This window comes from Metopolophium dirhodum, chromosome 4, assembly GCF_019925205.1.
Source record: "Metopolophium dirhodum isolate CAU chromosome 4, ASM1992520v1, whole genome shotgun sequence".
Lineage (NCBI taxonomy): Eukaryota > Metazoa > Arthropoda > Insecta > Hemiptera > Aphididae > Metopolophium > Metopolophium dirhodum.
In genome coordinates this window covers 29,950,352-29,967,719 of record NC_083563.1, presented here as the reverse complement: position 1 = coordinate 29,967,719, position 17,368 = coordinate 29,950,352, and the positions used below count along the sequence as shown (strand labels likewise).

At 32.6% G+C, this 17,368-nt stretch overlaps 1 protein-coding gene across 3 annotated transcripts in view; it reads right to left on the bottom strand.

Annotated features, from left to right (window-relative positions):
- LOC132943002 (uncharacterized) overlaps positions 1-17,120 on the bottom strand; it is a 33,336-nt gene extending 16,216 nt beyond the window's left edge. Inside the window, exons 1-5 of one of the 3 annotated variants that reach the window (XM_061011749.1) lie at positions 16,987-17,120; positions 6,594-6,745; positions 6,320-6,505; positions 5,367-5,468; positions 1,168-1,317 (exon numbers count right to left, since the gene is read on the bottom strand). In XM_061011749.1, the coding sequence (XP_060867732.1) occupies positions 1,168-1,317; positions 5,367-5,468; positions 6,320-6,505; positions 6,594-6,745; positions 16,987-16,999 (603 nt within the window). In that variant the 5' untranslated portion in view covers positions 17,000-17,120. Of the gene's footprint in view, positions 1-1,167; positions 1,318-5,366; positions 5,469-6,319; positions 6,506-6,593; positions 6,746-16,986 lie in introns of those variants that run through there. The other 2 variants (XM_061011750.1, XM_061011751.1) reach the window with 2 other exon arrangements.
- Positions 17,121-17,368: the final 248 nt, after the last annotated feature.

Sequence of the window (17,368 nt, the reverse complement as noted above, 5' to 3'; positions counted from 1 at the left end):
ACATATACATATACATGGGTACTTATATATACATGTATATTATGTTATACTTGTGTGTGTGTGTGTGTGTTTTTGAGAGCATTATAAAGAACACGTGTTCCGCCGGCAGTCGTCGCGAGCCCGGCGGGTGGTGATGCAGCGTGCATAGGTACGGCGTTTTTCGTATTATTATTATAATATGTGTGTATACCTATATTATATTCGTATACGGTGCGTATATTCCGACGCGTTCATACTAAATGTGGCTTCATCGTATTGAAGTCGTCACAAGTCAGCAGTGCCCATATACGTATATATAGGTATATTATATACTCTTTGACGGTAAACGCTGCGAACCGTCCGCCGTGGCCACTGCAGTTCATGTCTGGTGCACCGCGGTGCAGCAGCCATTCATGTCTAACAATGCGTATAGCCGCTGCCGGATTTACTCAAATTATATGTATAGGTACTTAATACTCGTCGGGTACGCCCGCAAGTAATACGAAGTCGCGAAAGACGTGTGGCGATGACGGGGCGCGTTCGTCAATCGTATGGGTTATAATATACTTATATAATATATAGGTGGGTATACACGATACGCGTATTATATTTATGTGCATATGACGGTATACATATAGTTATAACATATACGCGTGCATACCAGGTGCTACGTAGGAGGTCCTTGATCAGCGCACTATTGTCACCGAGCGACGTACTTACAAAACGTATAATACAATAAATTATAATATGTATATTATATTTGTGTCGATTTTATTACAACCGGGTACCGGACACGGTGGCTTACACGGGTTTATTACGCGCCATAATAGGTAGGTATATATAATATGCAGTCGTGGTATATAATAATGTGTCCGCACCGAGCCGAAAGGATTTTGCCCCAAGTCAATTACGCGTAGATACCGCGAGCGATTCAACTGTCGTGAACACCGGGAAATATCTCAGGAAATACAAGGAATTTACAAATTATTTTAATATAAAAAGAACGGACCAAGATATGGCCGATTTGTGATAAAATAGTCCCCTGTTGTACGTGAGTGCCTGTATGAAGGTAAATAGGTTTCGGGTATTTTAAGATTTATACCGTCATCGCGTATTAAAAAAACCTATATATGCATAATGTATTATGTACTTTTAACTGATTGATGTTTAATTCAAATGATAACTCACTGCGATAAGATGTTTGGATAGATCGTCTAACATAAGTTTTCTTATTGTGTAATTGGATATTAAATGTGTTTCGCTGAACAGTCGCATTTGTTCGAGCGTTACTGAAAAATTGTGCAATGAATCCCGTAGCACAGGCAAAAGTATAAACACCTAGAAAATATAACACCACACATTAAAATTGAAAAAAAAAATTGTTTAGTTAAGTTAAAATTGTATATTCCATAATATCACATGTTTGTTGTTATTATTTTTTTAGCTCATTATAAATATATTTCATATTCTGTAAATTATTTTTTTTTACAATAAGCTAAAGTGATATGTATAGAATGACTCGAGTGAAGAACCCATTTATTGATGGAACTTCATAGCTTATTATTTTAATTTAACAATGTACATAAATCACTATTTTTTCTTATGTGCCTCCTAACCTAACCGATTGAAATCATAAATAAGCGAGGTGATTTTAATATTATTAATATCGGATAGTCTACTCTGAAATAGCTGGTTTGGCCTAATATGAACCTTCCATTGAATCGTCAAAATTGGTCTCAAGTATTTTTTAAAACTGTTAAGTAACTATTAACCCCTCCCCCCTCACGAGTCTGTGATTAGTCCTAGGTAAAACCATAGTCCATAACCAAACTAAAATCTTGCGTACGCTACTGCGACTCGGGCCATATATACTTTTCCTTTTATGTTGTTACGATATAATATTTGTGCAAAATTCGGTGACGATTGGTCAAAAACTGTGGATTTGGGTATATGTTATTTAGATATAACCCGACAAACAATATCTGTACATTAGCTTAATATCTATTATAATATATTTATATATTATTTCGGTTATGCTTCAGTTGAAAATGTTCTCAACTATTTTTCGTCGAAATTGTTTGAATAGTATAATAGAGTATAAACTTCAACTACACACTTTGACTCTTATATATTATAAAAGCTATTACTCAATTTTACAATTATAAAGAATAGCTATTAGCGTATAAAATATGACAAAATGTGAAACAACTAGCTAACCCTCCACAGAGTTTCCTGGGACAAATTAATTGCCCGTGGATTTATACATTCTTAAACCCCATTAAATGTAAACTGCGCAGATTTTTAACACAGTTATTTGAGTTGTTTTAAACAATTAATGTAAAATAATACCGGTCTATAATAACTATACTATTATACCCAATCATAATAACTTTTTTATTTTCTATAACCAATGGACAAAATATAATCTGTAACCAAAGGTAACCATTTAAATAAATAAACAAATTAAATTTCCGTGAGCCAAAATTAAATTATTGAGCCACCCTATATTGCAGGAACCTATAGAGGTTATTAGAGATGTAAGGTATAAACACCCTCAGAGTTCCAAGGAATGTAATGATATAATGTTTTTTGAAAACAGTACAGTAGTTATTGAGTAAAATATAGAGAACAAACAAACAAACAAACAAACAAACAAACAAACAAACATTCAACTGAACATTTTTCTAGCTTTTTTTTCGTGTGGCACTATGTCCGGGAGTAGACCCGAACGCCTAGTTCGGACGCTTATTTGGCTGAATATCTATTTGGGCAATTGTAGATTGCTGCCATGCTCGACTGGGGGATGGCGGTCTCGACGTCTAGACAATTGCCTGCCCAGAGAGCGATGCCGCTCGTGGCCGGGATTCGAACCAGCGACGGTGTGCGTTACAACCGACGCCGTAGTCCATTGGGCTACTATCCGTCCCCCATTTTTCTCCCCGTAACTTTTAAAATGCCAGTTGATTTACCCTGCTTTAAACTCCATCAAATGTAAAGTACACATATTTTTGACACAGTAATTAAAGGAATTTTGAATAAATACAATATACACAGTACAGGTATTATATTATATATTTATATACAATTATTATAATAATTATTTCATTTTATCTAATTAATGACAACCCTATACAAGCAAAAAAATATTCGTTTTTTGTAAGCCAACCAATCCCTATGTAAGCCCCCCTATAAAATAAAAAAATAAAAAAATTGGCCTCAAGTTGCACACCTTCGGGTATAGGATTACCTATGTACTAAATTTCAGAACCATTAGTTTGATAGACTTGGCTGTGGATAAAAATACACTAATAAACATTTCGTTTTATTAATGTAGATACAGAAACCTATATTTAATCATAATCAATGTTTTATTATCTGTAACCAATAGCCTTATATATAAACAAAAAGTATTCGAATTTCATTGGCCGAAACAAAATGTATGTGTGAACCACACTATATCAACCAATAGGGGTTGAAATAAAAAGCAACAAACCCTCCCCAAGTCTCAAGGAATCTATTGATATCTGCACTTCATTGATAACGGTCTAGTAACTGTTGAGTCTATAACGGACAAGATTGAGCGAAAGAAGAAACATTAATTTTTATATAGATTATTATGACGTAATTAATTCGTGTTTGCGATTAATAAACGCCATTCGAAATGTGCAAAGTATGAATGATAATTTGTGTGAATAAAATCAAAAAATGTATATTTTGATAAAATATGATGAATGGTTTATCAATTTTACGATACATAATCTTCCTTAGACTCAATTAATATTATAAGATAGGTAACATTAAAAAAAAAAAAAAACAATTGAAATTTTTTTCATTTTTTGAAACATGTTTAGAAAAATAAACCAATACATAATCAATATAAATTCGTTTACGTTTCGTCGTTGCATCAGCCGGCAGTTATGAAGTAGAACAAAAGTGGCATTTTGTAAACGATGCGTAACACGCGTTACGACAGCACATATATTATTGTATATTTTACCAACGTGTTTCGTTGACACTAATTATTAATATGTGGATCATCCCACTAACCTATTCAATTTAATGAGGTAATAATTCAGTTTTTTTTTCGTGCACACGCGCAGGCTAAAAAAATATGTTTATTATACTTTTTAATTATTCTGGCATCCGTCGCCGTATATCGAATATAATATATCACAATCGCGAAGTAAGTGGAACAGTAATTTATCTCACGGACTGTTAATAATCGTCGCCCCTAAATAGCTCACCGAAATTGCTACCCAGTATAGTCGCAACGATCTTCCACGTTCCACACGCATTACTGACCCTAATTTATAGACGATATTTTATTAATATATTGTTTTTTATTACTTTGTAATTTAGTGATATCGCGTCATTGGTAATGATGTCGTTTGGATTTTATTACTTCCTACTTCTTGTTCACAAGTATTTTTTATTTTTTTATCACCCTCAGGCCCTCTCATTTAGCCTTTAGGTATAGTCCTCGGGGCTGTTGCGGTTTAATGAAGTTAAACGCGTTCTTGTCAAAAAAAAAATCGAAAGCTATTTTTACGTCGAAAAAATGTCGAAATACACCGCTCCTAAACCGGGAATGTGGTATTATAATATATTATACTTGTATACCTATTTATGTTATACAACCAAACCAGAAAAGTAATTTTGAAATTAATTTCCACATGGTTTTACGCGGTGTATAATGAAAAATAATTTATTAGCGTTGTTGTACAGGGTGTACAGATGTTTACCAGTCGACGGGATTTCGGATATACAAAATATATTTCTAACAATGCATTTATCTTCGGTATAAACATTCTTTTAATGCCCAATATTATTGCATCGTAAAGTACTTCAGCGGTATAAGCCATGTACGCGGATGTTTATGTGATAATGCATCGGATGGCATGTGTTAGGATTTCGTTGGTCTTATTATACTGTTATAGTGTTATCAGTTAGCCGTTGTACGGAATTATATTAGTAGACATTTCGTATGCACGGAATATGCCACAAATATTTTTCCGGACTCTGATTCGAGCCTTGGAATGTTCACGTAATTTCCGCTAAGTGGGTGTCAACGAATACAATATGACGTTGCCATCCTGCTATATATTATATATTTATTATTAATAAATTGTTATATATATTATGTATACAATGCGCCGCTTCCCTATAATATCCAGCGGATCGACCAAAAACGGTTTTGTGTAAAAATGGAAAACACGCAAACGCATCACTTAGAATTTAGATACAATATTTAAAATATAATTCATTTTGATTCAAGGTATAAAAATATTATGTTATTTTTCGACCAGAGTATACCTACCTACCTATATAATAATATTATATAATATAACTGCGCATAATGTGTAACAATTTCAATTGATTGTGCTCACCTTGGTGTCCTTGTCAAGCTTTTTGACGTGTTTCTTGTACCAAACCAGCGACTGAGAGGGCAACCACTCGTAATGATAATTTGTTTGCATCACGGTTTTTACCTGTAAACCAGTAAACGTATATTCGTATTGTATTATTTATCTTCGAATACATCGTCAACGCAGTTTCGGAGGGAAAACAAAAAAAAAAACCCTATATGTTTTAACACTTTAAACATTGATTTATTATATTTTATAATACGTTACATGGGTAAATATTTGTTGTTTAAAGATCTATAAAAACGTTGACACAACGCATTATAATAATATAGTAATATAATATGTTACGTTAAATTGCACATACGAATTTTATTTCAGAAAATGTAGTTATATGCTTCCGTCAAAGATTCCCACTGGAATTAAACACCTGTAGAGTGGCAGACGGATAATGTGAATAATATTATCATTCAATTTTTTTCTACTCTGGGCACATAGTTTCATTGTCTTTTTTCAATAACATTGTACTAGAATAGTTATGCTCTTAACTCGATGAGAGTTAATAGCAGGTGCACTGAAAATCGCTTAAGTTAAATGATGGTCTGATATGCTGGATTAAATGATTCTGAATTTATCGGTCAAATAGGTCAGTATATAATATTATTAAATGTTTAAAGTTGAATAATACATATAATTGACCTCGGGTGCAATTATTTACAACAGTAATGATGTTTCGATTAATGTCATCATGATGTGTATATAGGTAGGTACATATTTATTGTTACGATAAATAAATAATTGGAAATCTATAGGTCAAAGCAATAAACGGTTCGATTAGTGATAATGTTTCATATTATCAGAGATTCAATTACCAATAATAAAACGGTACGGATTTTTAAAAATCTTTTATAACAATGGAATTATAATATATGCCTAATATTTACGCTTTTCAATCAATGGCTGTAATATATACTTACATCCAAATAAAGCCGTGCGATTACTTCTCGGTTATTTCGAAAATGGTTTCTAGCTACTTTTAGTTGCGTCCGCACTCTTTTCAGTATTTTGATGTCATTGTTTCTCTTTAAGTTTATCGATTCTTCGGTAGGATTGCGGGATTTCGTAGACATGTATAATTCGTTGTTTTTTGCGTTCGCGGCTATCTAAACAAAATGCAAGTGATAAACAGAGTACAGGTGGTAAGGGAAGAAGTATTCAAAAATAACATAAATATTAAGCATTGATACTCACTAGAATATGACCACAGTGTCTTATGGTTAACGAGGTAATGGGCATGGCCGTGAAGTCTAAATCGTTATCTCTTGCAGCCGCTGGCATTGCTAAACAGACCAATAGCAAAAGTGATACTCTAGTTTTAAGTTTTCGACCTATTTTACGACTGGCTGGAATACAAATAAAATTTTTAATTACTTTTTATGACGAATTTGATGAAACGCTGTAAAAAATAAAAACTAGAAAGTTGTATACCATCCATACAGACCCACGTATCAAAAATATTCGACGCAAATCGTTTAATGAAACAAGTCATTGAATCATTATAGTTGAACTCGAATATTATCAATTAATAATAATCAAGGTATTTTTCGTTATATAACTTTACAAGATAATAAATAGATTACATTATAACTTTAATAATATATATATCTATAACAATGTAGAATATGTAACTATTTAAATATACAAATTTAAAATGTATAAATATCATTTATTTTCAAGATTATTTAATTATACAAAATGTTAATTTCATGTTAAATTCATTAACAAAAACGTGTTTTAATTCAATTTTACCTGGACAAAAAAACTAACAACAGGTATATTATATTATATGGAAATAACTGAAGGAAAAAAATTGTTCGATAAAAACGTTTTTTGTTTTTGAAATCCACATTCTTTGCTACGGCTCACCAACACACATTATATACTAAATGTGTGCCTGTGTGTGTAGTGCGTATGTCAGTTTAGTGTCTGCGCGTTTATTTATGTGTTGATTTGTCTACACGCGAGTGTAACAGTGAAGTATAATATTTTAATATACACCCACAATAGTAGGTACACACGTAATACCATGCATATAGCATATTATACAAAGTAGTGCAGGGACATTAAACCGGAGACGATAGGCGGGTTTACGATCTAAAACGGAACCTTAAAAAGCGATAATAATGTATGATATTCGGTAAAAAAAAAAAGAACAAAAAAACGACCGCGTTATAGCTCCGACTATTATATTTATATACATCGTCGGACGCACACACCGTTGACACAAAAAGTCAGAAACACACAGGACCCCTAGGAGACGACCCCGAATGTGAAGCCCCGTAAACCAACCCCCTCGATATAACGATGACGTTATTATGTTGCAGTGAGATAATATGCAGATAATACTGTTTATTCACGTGTTAAAATGTAAAATGTCGTATATTATAATTCATCCTGTTATGTGCTGTATTTCGAGTAAGACGTATAGGATATGATACAATAATTGTGACACAGCGCATTTGTAGGTCTATAACCTACCTATAGGTAGTACAGATTATACAGACGAACAGACGCATGCGGACTAACATAACACGTTTATGAACCGATTGATTCGTATTATTGTTACAATAATATTAAAACTATATTATTATTATTTGGTCTATGATTATTATTGACTCCGTACAAAATCTGCGAAGTACCTGTGCAATATATATATATGACAATCATTTTAACACAAAACGTTTGTTTCATATCGATAAACATGGAGCGCTATCAGGACATTTTTTTATTTATAGGTACTTAATATTGAAGTCATTACAACAGTTCTAATAAAATCTAATTCCAAACTTGTAGTTGATTAATATATTGGTAATACTATGTAAATATAATACATTGGTATTTAAAGTATTAAAAGTGTTTTGCATCAAAATGCTGGTGCACTTTACACCGTTCGTCTTAACTTCGGATTTCCTGATAATAGAATAATCCCGTACACATATGACATATATAGTCACTTAAAATTATGTACAGTCTATACGCCACCAAACCTATACCTACGTTGTATAATTAACCCATCGTCATTATATATGAAGAGTGTTAAAATTGTAATACTTCACAATAAATTGTTGTTTTTTATTTTTTAGCTTCGAAGTAGCTACTTATAGTTTAATAATGTTGCCGATCGTTTATATTGTTAAAGGTAGCCTACTGGTTTTAAACCATAAACCATTATGATTTATGACATTATTAGTATTATGATAATAATAATCTTATAACATTATAAAACTACACTATCAAATTACACTTTCGAAAGGCTATTTAGGAAAAAAAAAAATTAAGGGACAACGACGGTTGTTGTACATATATTATTACACACAATATTATCATAATAAATAAAATAAACTCATCACGCGAGACGCGAAAACGTGGCACACACCCGAGTCACCCGAGTCTTGTCAACGACTGTGCCGCCGATCGAACCGAGTCTTGATATGCCAGACGGATGAACACGTGTGACGCGGAGACGGGACGGTTTATTCTAAAAATGTGTCGACCGGACCAACGTGATAATAATAATGATTATAATTTATGAGTATTGTACCGGTTGCGTAGATAACACAGATGGAATATAACTGTTATGTAATTAAAACTGCTGTACCTATACAGCAAACAATAATTGTATTTATCAATGATATTGTTATCGTCGTGATATTATTACTGTGCGGCCGCGGTTTATGGCGTAGAATCTTATCTATCTAAAAAACCGTGTGCGCGACCGACGGTAAAAGTTAAAACAATGTCCGTCAATAATACACGGTGATTATTGACTATACGACTTTCGTTTTTGCCGGCACGTGCAGGATCACATCCCGAAATCCGGTAGGTATATCCGTGGAAAACGCTAATACGATCAATACACGTCCCACACGCCGATGATAATATTATTATACATAATATTATATTAAAAGATTGCAACTTGTACACTTGGCCCGTCGTACGATCGTGACGGCTTGTAAAATAAAGCGTAAAATGCGGACGTGATGTGACGCGCCCCGCCCTCGCTCGATGAATAATGGTCGATCGCCTTCCCGCCGCGGCGCGAGACCGTCGGACGACGCTACGATATTTTTCCGGTGCCGTACGTCCAATTAATTATTTCGGCCGGCCATCGACTGCGTAGGTTCAATAATGATAATATGTACACGTATTATAGAGATCCGCGGTCTCAGCTGCCGCGGGACACCCGCAGCGACCCTCGAGTCACGACCAATTTTGACAATAATAATAATAATAATATAGTAATAGAATAGTAGTAATTATAAATTATATATTATTATACGCATGTGTGTATTTCGTTTTGTTTTTGAGGCGGCTTCTCGGATCAGATCGTAACCGAAATCGTTCTACTCAGTAGGTACCTTATTACTATTTATGTACATTAAATCTGCATACATTAATGTTCCAAAATCAAGGTTCATTGCGTTCCTGCTGCTGACTGTCGACTCACGGTGGTATATTACGATAATACGCAAACCATCAAAATATCATATTTTGGAAGGGGGGGGGGGGGTGGTTGAAATCAATCTGATGTATCATAATATTTAAAAAATGTTAATTCGTTCCGCTAAAATAAAGCTTACTAAGATAAGGCTTAGGCACTATAACATTATTTTATAATTAATACATATCATGTGCCTACCGTCTACCTGTACTATTATTATACGGAAAATTACCTTTTTGATGACAACATTAATTTATAACAGCACATTCCAAAAGCAAAATATTTTGGAACCCAAAAAACTTGGGACCACTACTACAAGCACGTCTAAACTTTAAACACTTATAAGTTATAACTAATTAATTATTACTCGATCGAAATTCAATTTGTATTCTTCGAAATTCTCAGAAAAATATTTTGCTTTGGCACGAGATATTAATAAAGTTTGCTGTAATTCAAAAAGTGAAAACCTAATAATTATAATAGCGATAAGATTATAGAAAAAAAATTATTTTTTTTCAAACATTTTGTCTCGTAGGTAATGAATAAAAGTTGAGAAAAAAAATGTATTATCAAAAACGTTAATACTTTTCAACATATTATTGCTGTGAAGATAACCACCTGTACCTCTGTCAAAGATTCACCGCTAACGATATATTATCTCCTCGAGGAGAGTTTCCTACACATATATATCGCCGTACTTCCGGGGTTAGTACAGTGTGTGATTTTTTTTTTCTGCCTCAATACACTTTATACGTTTAATGTCTGTCTATAACCCACTCATATACGCGTGACTAACAACTGTGCGAGTACGCGAACGAGGAAAACATTGGAAACGGATTTTTGTTACACGTGACGTTGTTTTATAGTCTCGCGTTATGACGTTATAGACACATAAAAGCACACGGATCACTCGTTCGTTTTACATCGAAACGGTGGCTTTATTTTTATGGCGTTTAAATATTGAAATTTTAAAACGCAATACACGTTTATTCGATAAACATTGGTTTTTAGAAAAAATTTCAAAGTTGATAACTGCTATAAACGTGAGTAAAATACGCGTATAACGCGAGGTTTAGTATAACTTACTATATCTATGTCGATTTTCTATGTTCAAATATTTGCATTATATTAGGTAAGTATTCCTACCTATATTATATTTTTCTAATTTATTCAAAAGGGATATTACTTATACAATTAGGTTGATTTATTAAGATATTATTTTCTTAACATGAGAAACAACATTCTCCTTTAAATCAACCGACGCAGTCATCTATCATAGGTTTTAGAATTACTTTCATATTATTATTATTATATTACCATGTTTTATAATATTATGATGTCTGTAATGTTTATTATGTATATTAAATACTGTTAATCAAAATAGCTTAAGCAGTTAAATTTTAAATTTAGAAGACGTGTAGAATTTTACTATAAATCATAGAGACAACTTTACTTTTAAAATAAACTCCGTGGTTAATTATTGTTAAAAGAAAATGTTAAAAAAAATCATGCACGTTTTAATTAATTTACTTTAACTATCAAATATGGTTTTAACTATAACAACTTTCAAAAAAAGAAATAATCAGTTGAAATCTATATAAAAAAAATAAGATAATATATAATATTATATTATATACATTATAATTTTATTCAAATTAATTAAAATCATAAAAAATATTATTATAAAATCTATTGTTTATTAGATTTTCTTCGTTACTAAATACCGCGGGATTAAATAAACTGTGAAAATATCAAATTACAATATCCCTATTCCAATGTTTTTAGAAATGTCTTTGTGGGTCGGCGCGGCGCAGTGGCTGAAATCAATTACGTGACGTAATTGAGAGTAAGCAACGGCCGCTGCCACTAGATCTCGGATGGGTGACCACCCTCCCCCCGGGTTCGTAGTGCGCAAAAACCTTGCCACATAAACACGTCTTCCTAACCGATCGTACCAACCGCCCTAACCCTACTGTATCAACCCTACCAACCTACAGGCCAATGACCTCAGTCGTCAAAACCTTAAACCTAATAAAGAAAAAAAAAAATTCTTTACGTGCATTATTTTGAACAGTATTAATATTTCCACTTGATTCTCATATAATAAATATAGAAACAAACACGAGATACGGCTAGAATGATGTTTGATTTAGTTTGAAACCTGAATGTATAAAAATCTCAAGACGTACCAATCTAGAAGTGTTTTTTTAATTATTAATTACTTATAAGTTATTAATAATATTACTATGGATGTCCAGTCCATTAAATAAAACGCTTGGTCGCCTGCAATATTCCCAAAATTAAAATACTCGATGGTTTACATCATTTTAAAAGTGCAACATTGGTGGTATAATTAAATACAAATATCCGAATTCAACTAAAAGCTAAAATACATTTTTATTCACTATTCACCCCCCCCCCCCCTCAAAAATAAAAATAAATTCATCAAAACTGAAAAGATTCAAATTTAACAGTATAGGTATCAATATCGATGAACAGTTGTAAAGAATAAAACATTTTAATTAAAAGCAAAAACAATTATAAATGAATATGACGTAGGTACCTTTTTTAATTGCTTAATCTTAAAGAGCGTTTTTGTTGGTATTTTAAATGAATACCTGATTTTTACTACGAAATTTTTAATAAGAATCAGAACAGTACACCAGACACCATCAACTACTAAAAATTATAAATTTAAATTTTATAAAACAACAAAAATGTTAATACATTAAACGTTTATTATTTATAATGACTTTATAGGTATTAGACAGTAGTTATAGTATAGATTTAGTAATTGAAGAATAGTGTTTTGATATTTATCGTAATTATTTTTAGTCATTCCTACGTTGAATTATTTTTCTTCATTTCGTAAAGAATAAACAAGATAAATATTGTAAAAATACATTAAACACGACAACCAGCGTAATATATTCTAAGCTGTACGATGATTAATCATTCGTATTCAATTCGTACATCGCGTAACGTTGATGATCAATATAATATAGGTACTATGCTGTAAAAAAAAAAAACTACAAGTCGGTAGGTAATAATATAGGTTGTAGCCAATAATATTAGTATTATGAAGTATTTTTAAACAAATATTCTCAAATTTACAAATTTTTTTGATTACCTAATAATATTTTCATAGGAACAAACAGTTAAGAATAATTTAAATTTTTAAAGCATAATAGTCACGTTTAAAAACGTCTTAAAACCTTTTGGATAAAATGAATTTGATAACGTGCCATTAAAAGATGTTTAAAAAAATATATACATATAAGTTTACTAGGATAAAATATAATGTAGATGCAAAAATAATTATGATCAATTTGATAAAAAACGTATAATTTTTGTCGTTTAACGTTTAAATTTAAACACGGATAAGTGGTTTACATAATAAAATTTATCAATTTACACCATAATATATTATGTATTAAATACCGTTGGAAATCTCAAATGCAGTGTGAATGATTTATGATTAAACCGTTGTCTGTTGCATTAAGAACGTGAACTACACCAACATTTTGGCAAAATTATAAACAATCTAAATATAGTGCACGCGCGGTTACTGTACAATATTATAAAAGCTCGTTTAAACGATTTGAAACATCAAATTGACAATTAATTTAAACAGGACGAGTAAAACGATTCACTCGTCTCGTGTGAAGATGAATGTCTGCCGGCAGCGAACAACTGGTGGCCGTGGCAATCAATGTAATGACGTTTATTAATAATAAGTAATAATATTATACGATACTATATGCTACCAATGCGCTGATCGCATATACCGATAATAATATAATATAATATAATATGCATAATACATCGCGTGTATTTTATTATTATAGTGAAGCGATGTGCGCTAAAATTTGTTTGCACTTTATTCAAGACCACCCGTTTCGGCTAAGTGCTGACCAACCGACACGATTTCGCAACACATTACAATAATAACATTTTAAATATTATTTTTAGCTACATGGCCCGCGCAGTGTCCATATATTACTATTATTATTATAACAATATGGAATATTTGCAATATAGCCGTGGATGTATTATGTCTGATGGTATTATGCACCGGTCGAAAGTTAACTAAAAATAAACAAATCTATGGTATTATATCGAGGGCAGACAATTTTTGCGTTTAAAGGTATAAATAATTTTGCAATATTATGTGTGTATAAACAATCGCGAATATCCGAAAGAAGCTACTATGCATATATATTATAGTCCCCTATGTTATTAATGTGATACTGCCTTCCTATATTATGCTGCATTTCTGTTGACCGTCGTCGACAAAATATTATACCTAAATAATTACGACCACGTACTTACATAGGTAGGTACACGTGTTTTGTAGGTCGCGTTTCTGAAATGTTTCGTAATTCAATTTGAATTTTCTCTCGATACAAAACGTTGTGATTTACCTACAGCTAACTATACTATACATTTTGGGTTTATCGAGTCATGTACATTTAAAATTATAAAAATGATCACATGACACACTTTTTTTTCACGACGTCGACGATATATCGGATGTATGTCACAAAACATAATAATATGACAATGATTATTATAGACAGGTAATTTTTCCGCAGCGATAGGTATTGGGGATATTGTGGTTTTGATTCCGAGGGATTTAGCTACGCCTGAAATCGTAATGCCCACTTACACAGAGAATCTCAAGATTATTACATAGGACGTATATTGTTCCATTCTACAGTGGCATTTTTCCCACTGTTTCGCCATAACAATTTACGACAGTCGTGCGTCCGATAAACCCCCGAGAGTCGAGGGTTTACCGCATCGTGCCGCAGCAGTCGACAACAAGTGTCTAATCTCGACGATTATTATACAAACCGTAATAATAATATATACTACGTACGGGTGTGTCATGTGTGTTTGTATATAATACTATATATATATATATATTCATAAGCATAAGACAAAGGTATAAAACCTCAAACGCCGATCTTATAACCGATTGTGTTCAGAGTTTCAGACTTCAAACATCAGACATAAATCAGCGGAGGCGATCTTGAAATAATAATGATATAGATAGTGTAAAATAAATAAAATAAAAAAGAAGAAGAAGAGAATTACACCCAAATATATATAGCTCCGGGGTGTTTTTGACCCGACCTTGATGTATATAACTCGTTTTAATAATAATAATAAAATAAAACTGTTCAAAATAATTTTTTCTTTACGTAATACACATATTATTATAATCTACACATATCACTACGGCAAGGCGCGATGCGACGTTGAGTCCGGTGTATTACACTTACAATACAATTTATTAAAATTATATTAATATAGTAGGTATGATCAGGAGGGTGAAACAATAGTGATATTGAACGATATTTTTATTTCAAACATTACTAGCATGGTTTGCAGGGTGGTTCATCGATATCTATATTATTATGCGCCCCAAAACTAACAAACGATCCACTTACAAAAATTATATATTTTTGTAACTTTTTAGTTTGTATTTAAATTATTTTTTATTCCTGAAGTTAGCACACACTCATACTCTTCCAGTCCATTCTCTAAGCGATCCTTTTCAAGATTTATATTATCGAGTATGCATATAAGTACAACAATAAATTTACCATTTCCTTTGCCCCATATCTATATAGACACAACACCAGAAAATCTGACGATCGAAATAAAATTATAAATTATAAAATACTTTATAGGTCACCATCTTTAACGACAACCGATAAAATTTCATCATTCCGGGAGACTTCGGAACGATCCTTGAGTGAAAATGGTACGTCGTTGGTACGTCGTATAATCGGCCAACCGTAGATCGGCATAATAGCTGAAGTGACCAATAAAAACACAATTTTGAGAAGCCACACCGATAAGTGCGATGCATTGCATCCAATTACGGATGGAAAAATTTTGATTTTTTTTTGATAATGTTATTATTGCCTACTTATACTAAAAATATCTTTTATATTAAATTCATGAAAAAATGTAATTTTCTAAATTCTGGAACGATAAAAAAATTGGATATTTTTGAAAATCATTTTAAAATTATTATTGTGACGACATTATTACACAAGTCACATATTATCATAGTCTTATATTATAATATAATGTGTTTGAGTTGGTCACCCCTAAATTAATATATCAATGTATTTTTTTTTTTGTGAAGAAATATATTATATAACAATATAATATCACTATTTTTATGGATACCTATTAGTGGTATTACCTAAGTTCGCGATCGTGAAATTATTCACCTGCTTGATGTTTTACTTTGAAAATTTAACGCATACGTTACGTCAGTATACGGACATCATTATTAATGATATGTCATTACGCAAAAATGAAATTATACAGTTGATTAAAATTTCAAATACAAGCTATACAACGTAGGTAAGTACATAATATTTATAGATTATAGATAGACAAATGTGCAATTTCTATACGTCATATTTGATTTGTATCAATTTCTTTTGGACTGTTTACCTAAAACGGCTTAAACTAACCTACCTATATACTAATATACTACACGAAATATTGATTTACGACCATCACTATTGATAAATTGGATTTTTTTCGACACAGTTTCACAGTCATGGAGGAGAACATAACAAGATTATGGGATTCCGTGATTCATAAACTCGTCTAGGACGTAGAAATATATCGTATTGTTAAATACGTTTAATATCGAGTTAAAGTCCAAAAGACATCGCGCGCTGGTACGCTGCACATGGAAGCGGCACGCGTATATATACGTTATGACATTATAATATTATATGCCTATACGCGGCGAATCATTTATTCACATAAAAACAAAAATTCTATAATCTACCACCAGTGGCGTGCTGAACAATTTTTAAAATCCGGGTTGAACCAAAATTTTAGGACCCGTCTACCCGGCGTATTATGATTTTTTATATACCAAATTAAAATATTTTTTTTTACGGCAAAAATATAAAATCGTCATATTATATTTTTATCGTGATATATTATTATGTTTTGTATTTTTTGCATTTTATCACACAACCGCGCATTTGAGGCTCGATGCAAAGGCCCTCGATAAAACCTTCTTCGGCACGCCACCGTGTCTACCACTATACGATAATGTTATAACATACGGTTTAAGTAAAAGTTATGCGATCGTCTCACCTTTGAACACCATGTCGTCGTCGGATCGTGTGCGGCGAGTCGGTGCATCGACCGCGCTGTCTGCAGCCCATCGTGTCCGGCACTAGTAAATAAAAAGAACACACTGCGCACCGTCGGCAGCGCGCACACACGGCGTGTCGCCGCCGCCGCCGCCGCCGCATTCCCCCCTACGACACCGCTTAGTGCCCCCGCGGCCCCCGGCGCACCAACCACATGACGGTGCACCACTACCGCACATCGTCGCATAATCATATTATAATTATAATAATAATAATAATATGACGACGAATACAATAGTACTACGACACCCGTCACCCGTCACACGCACACGCGCGCGCACACACGATAATAATGATATCGTTACGACGCGATAAAAACAATA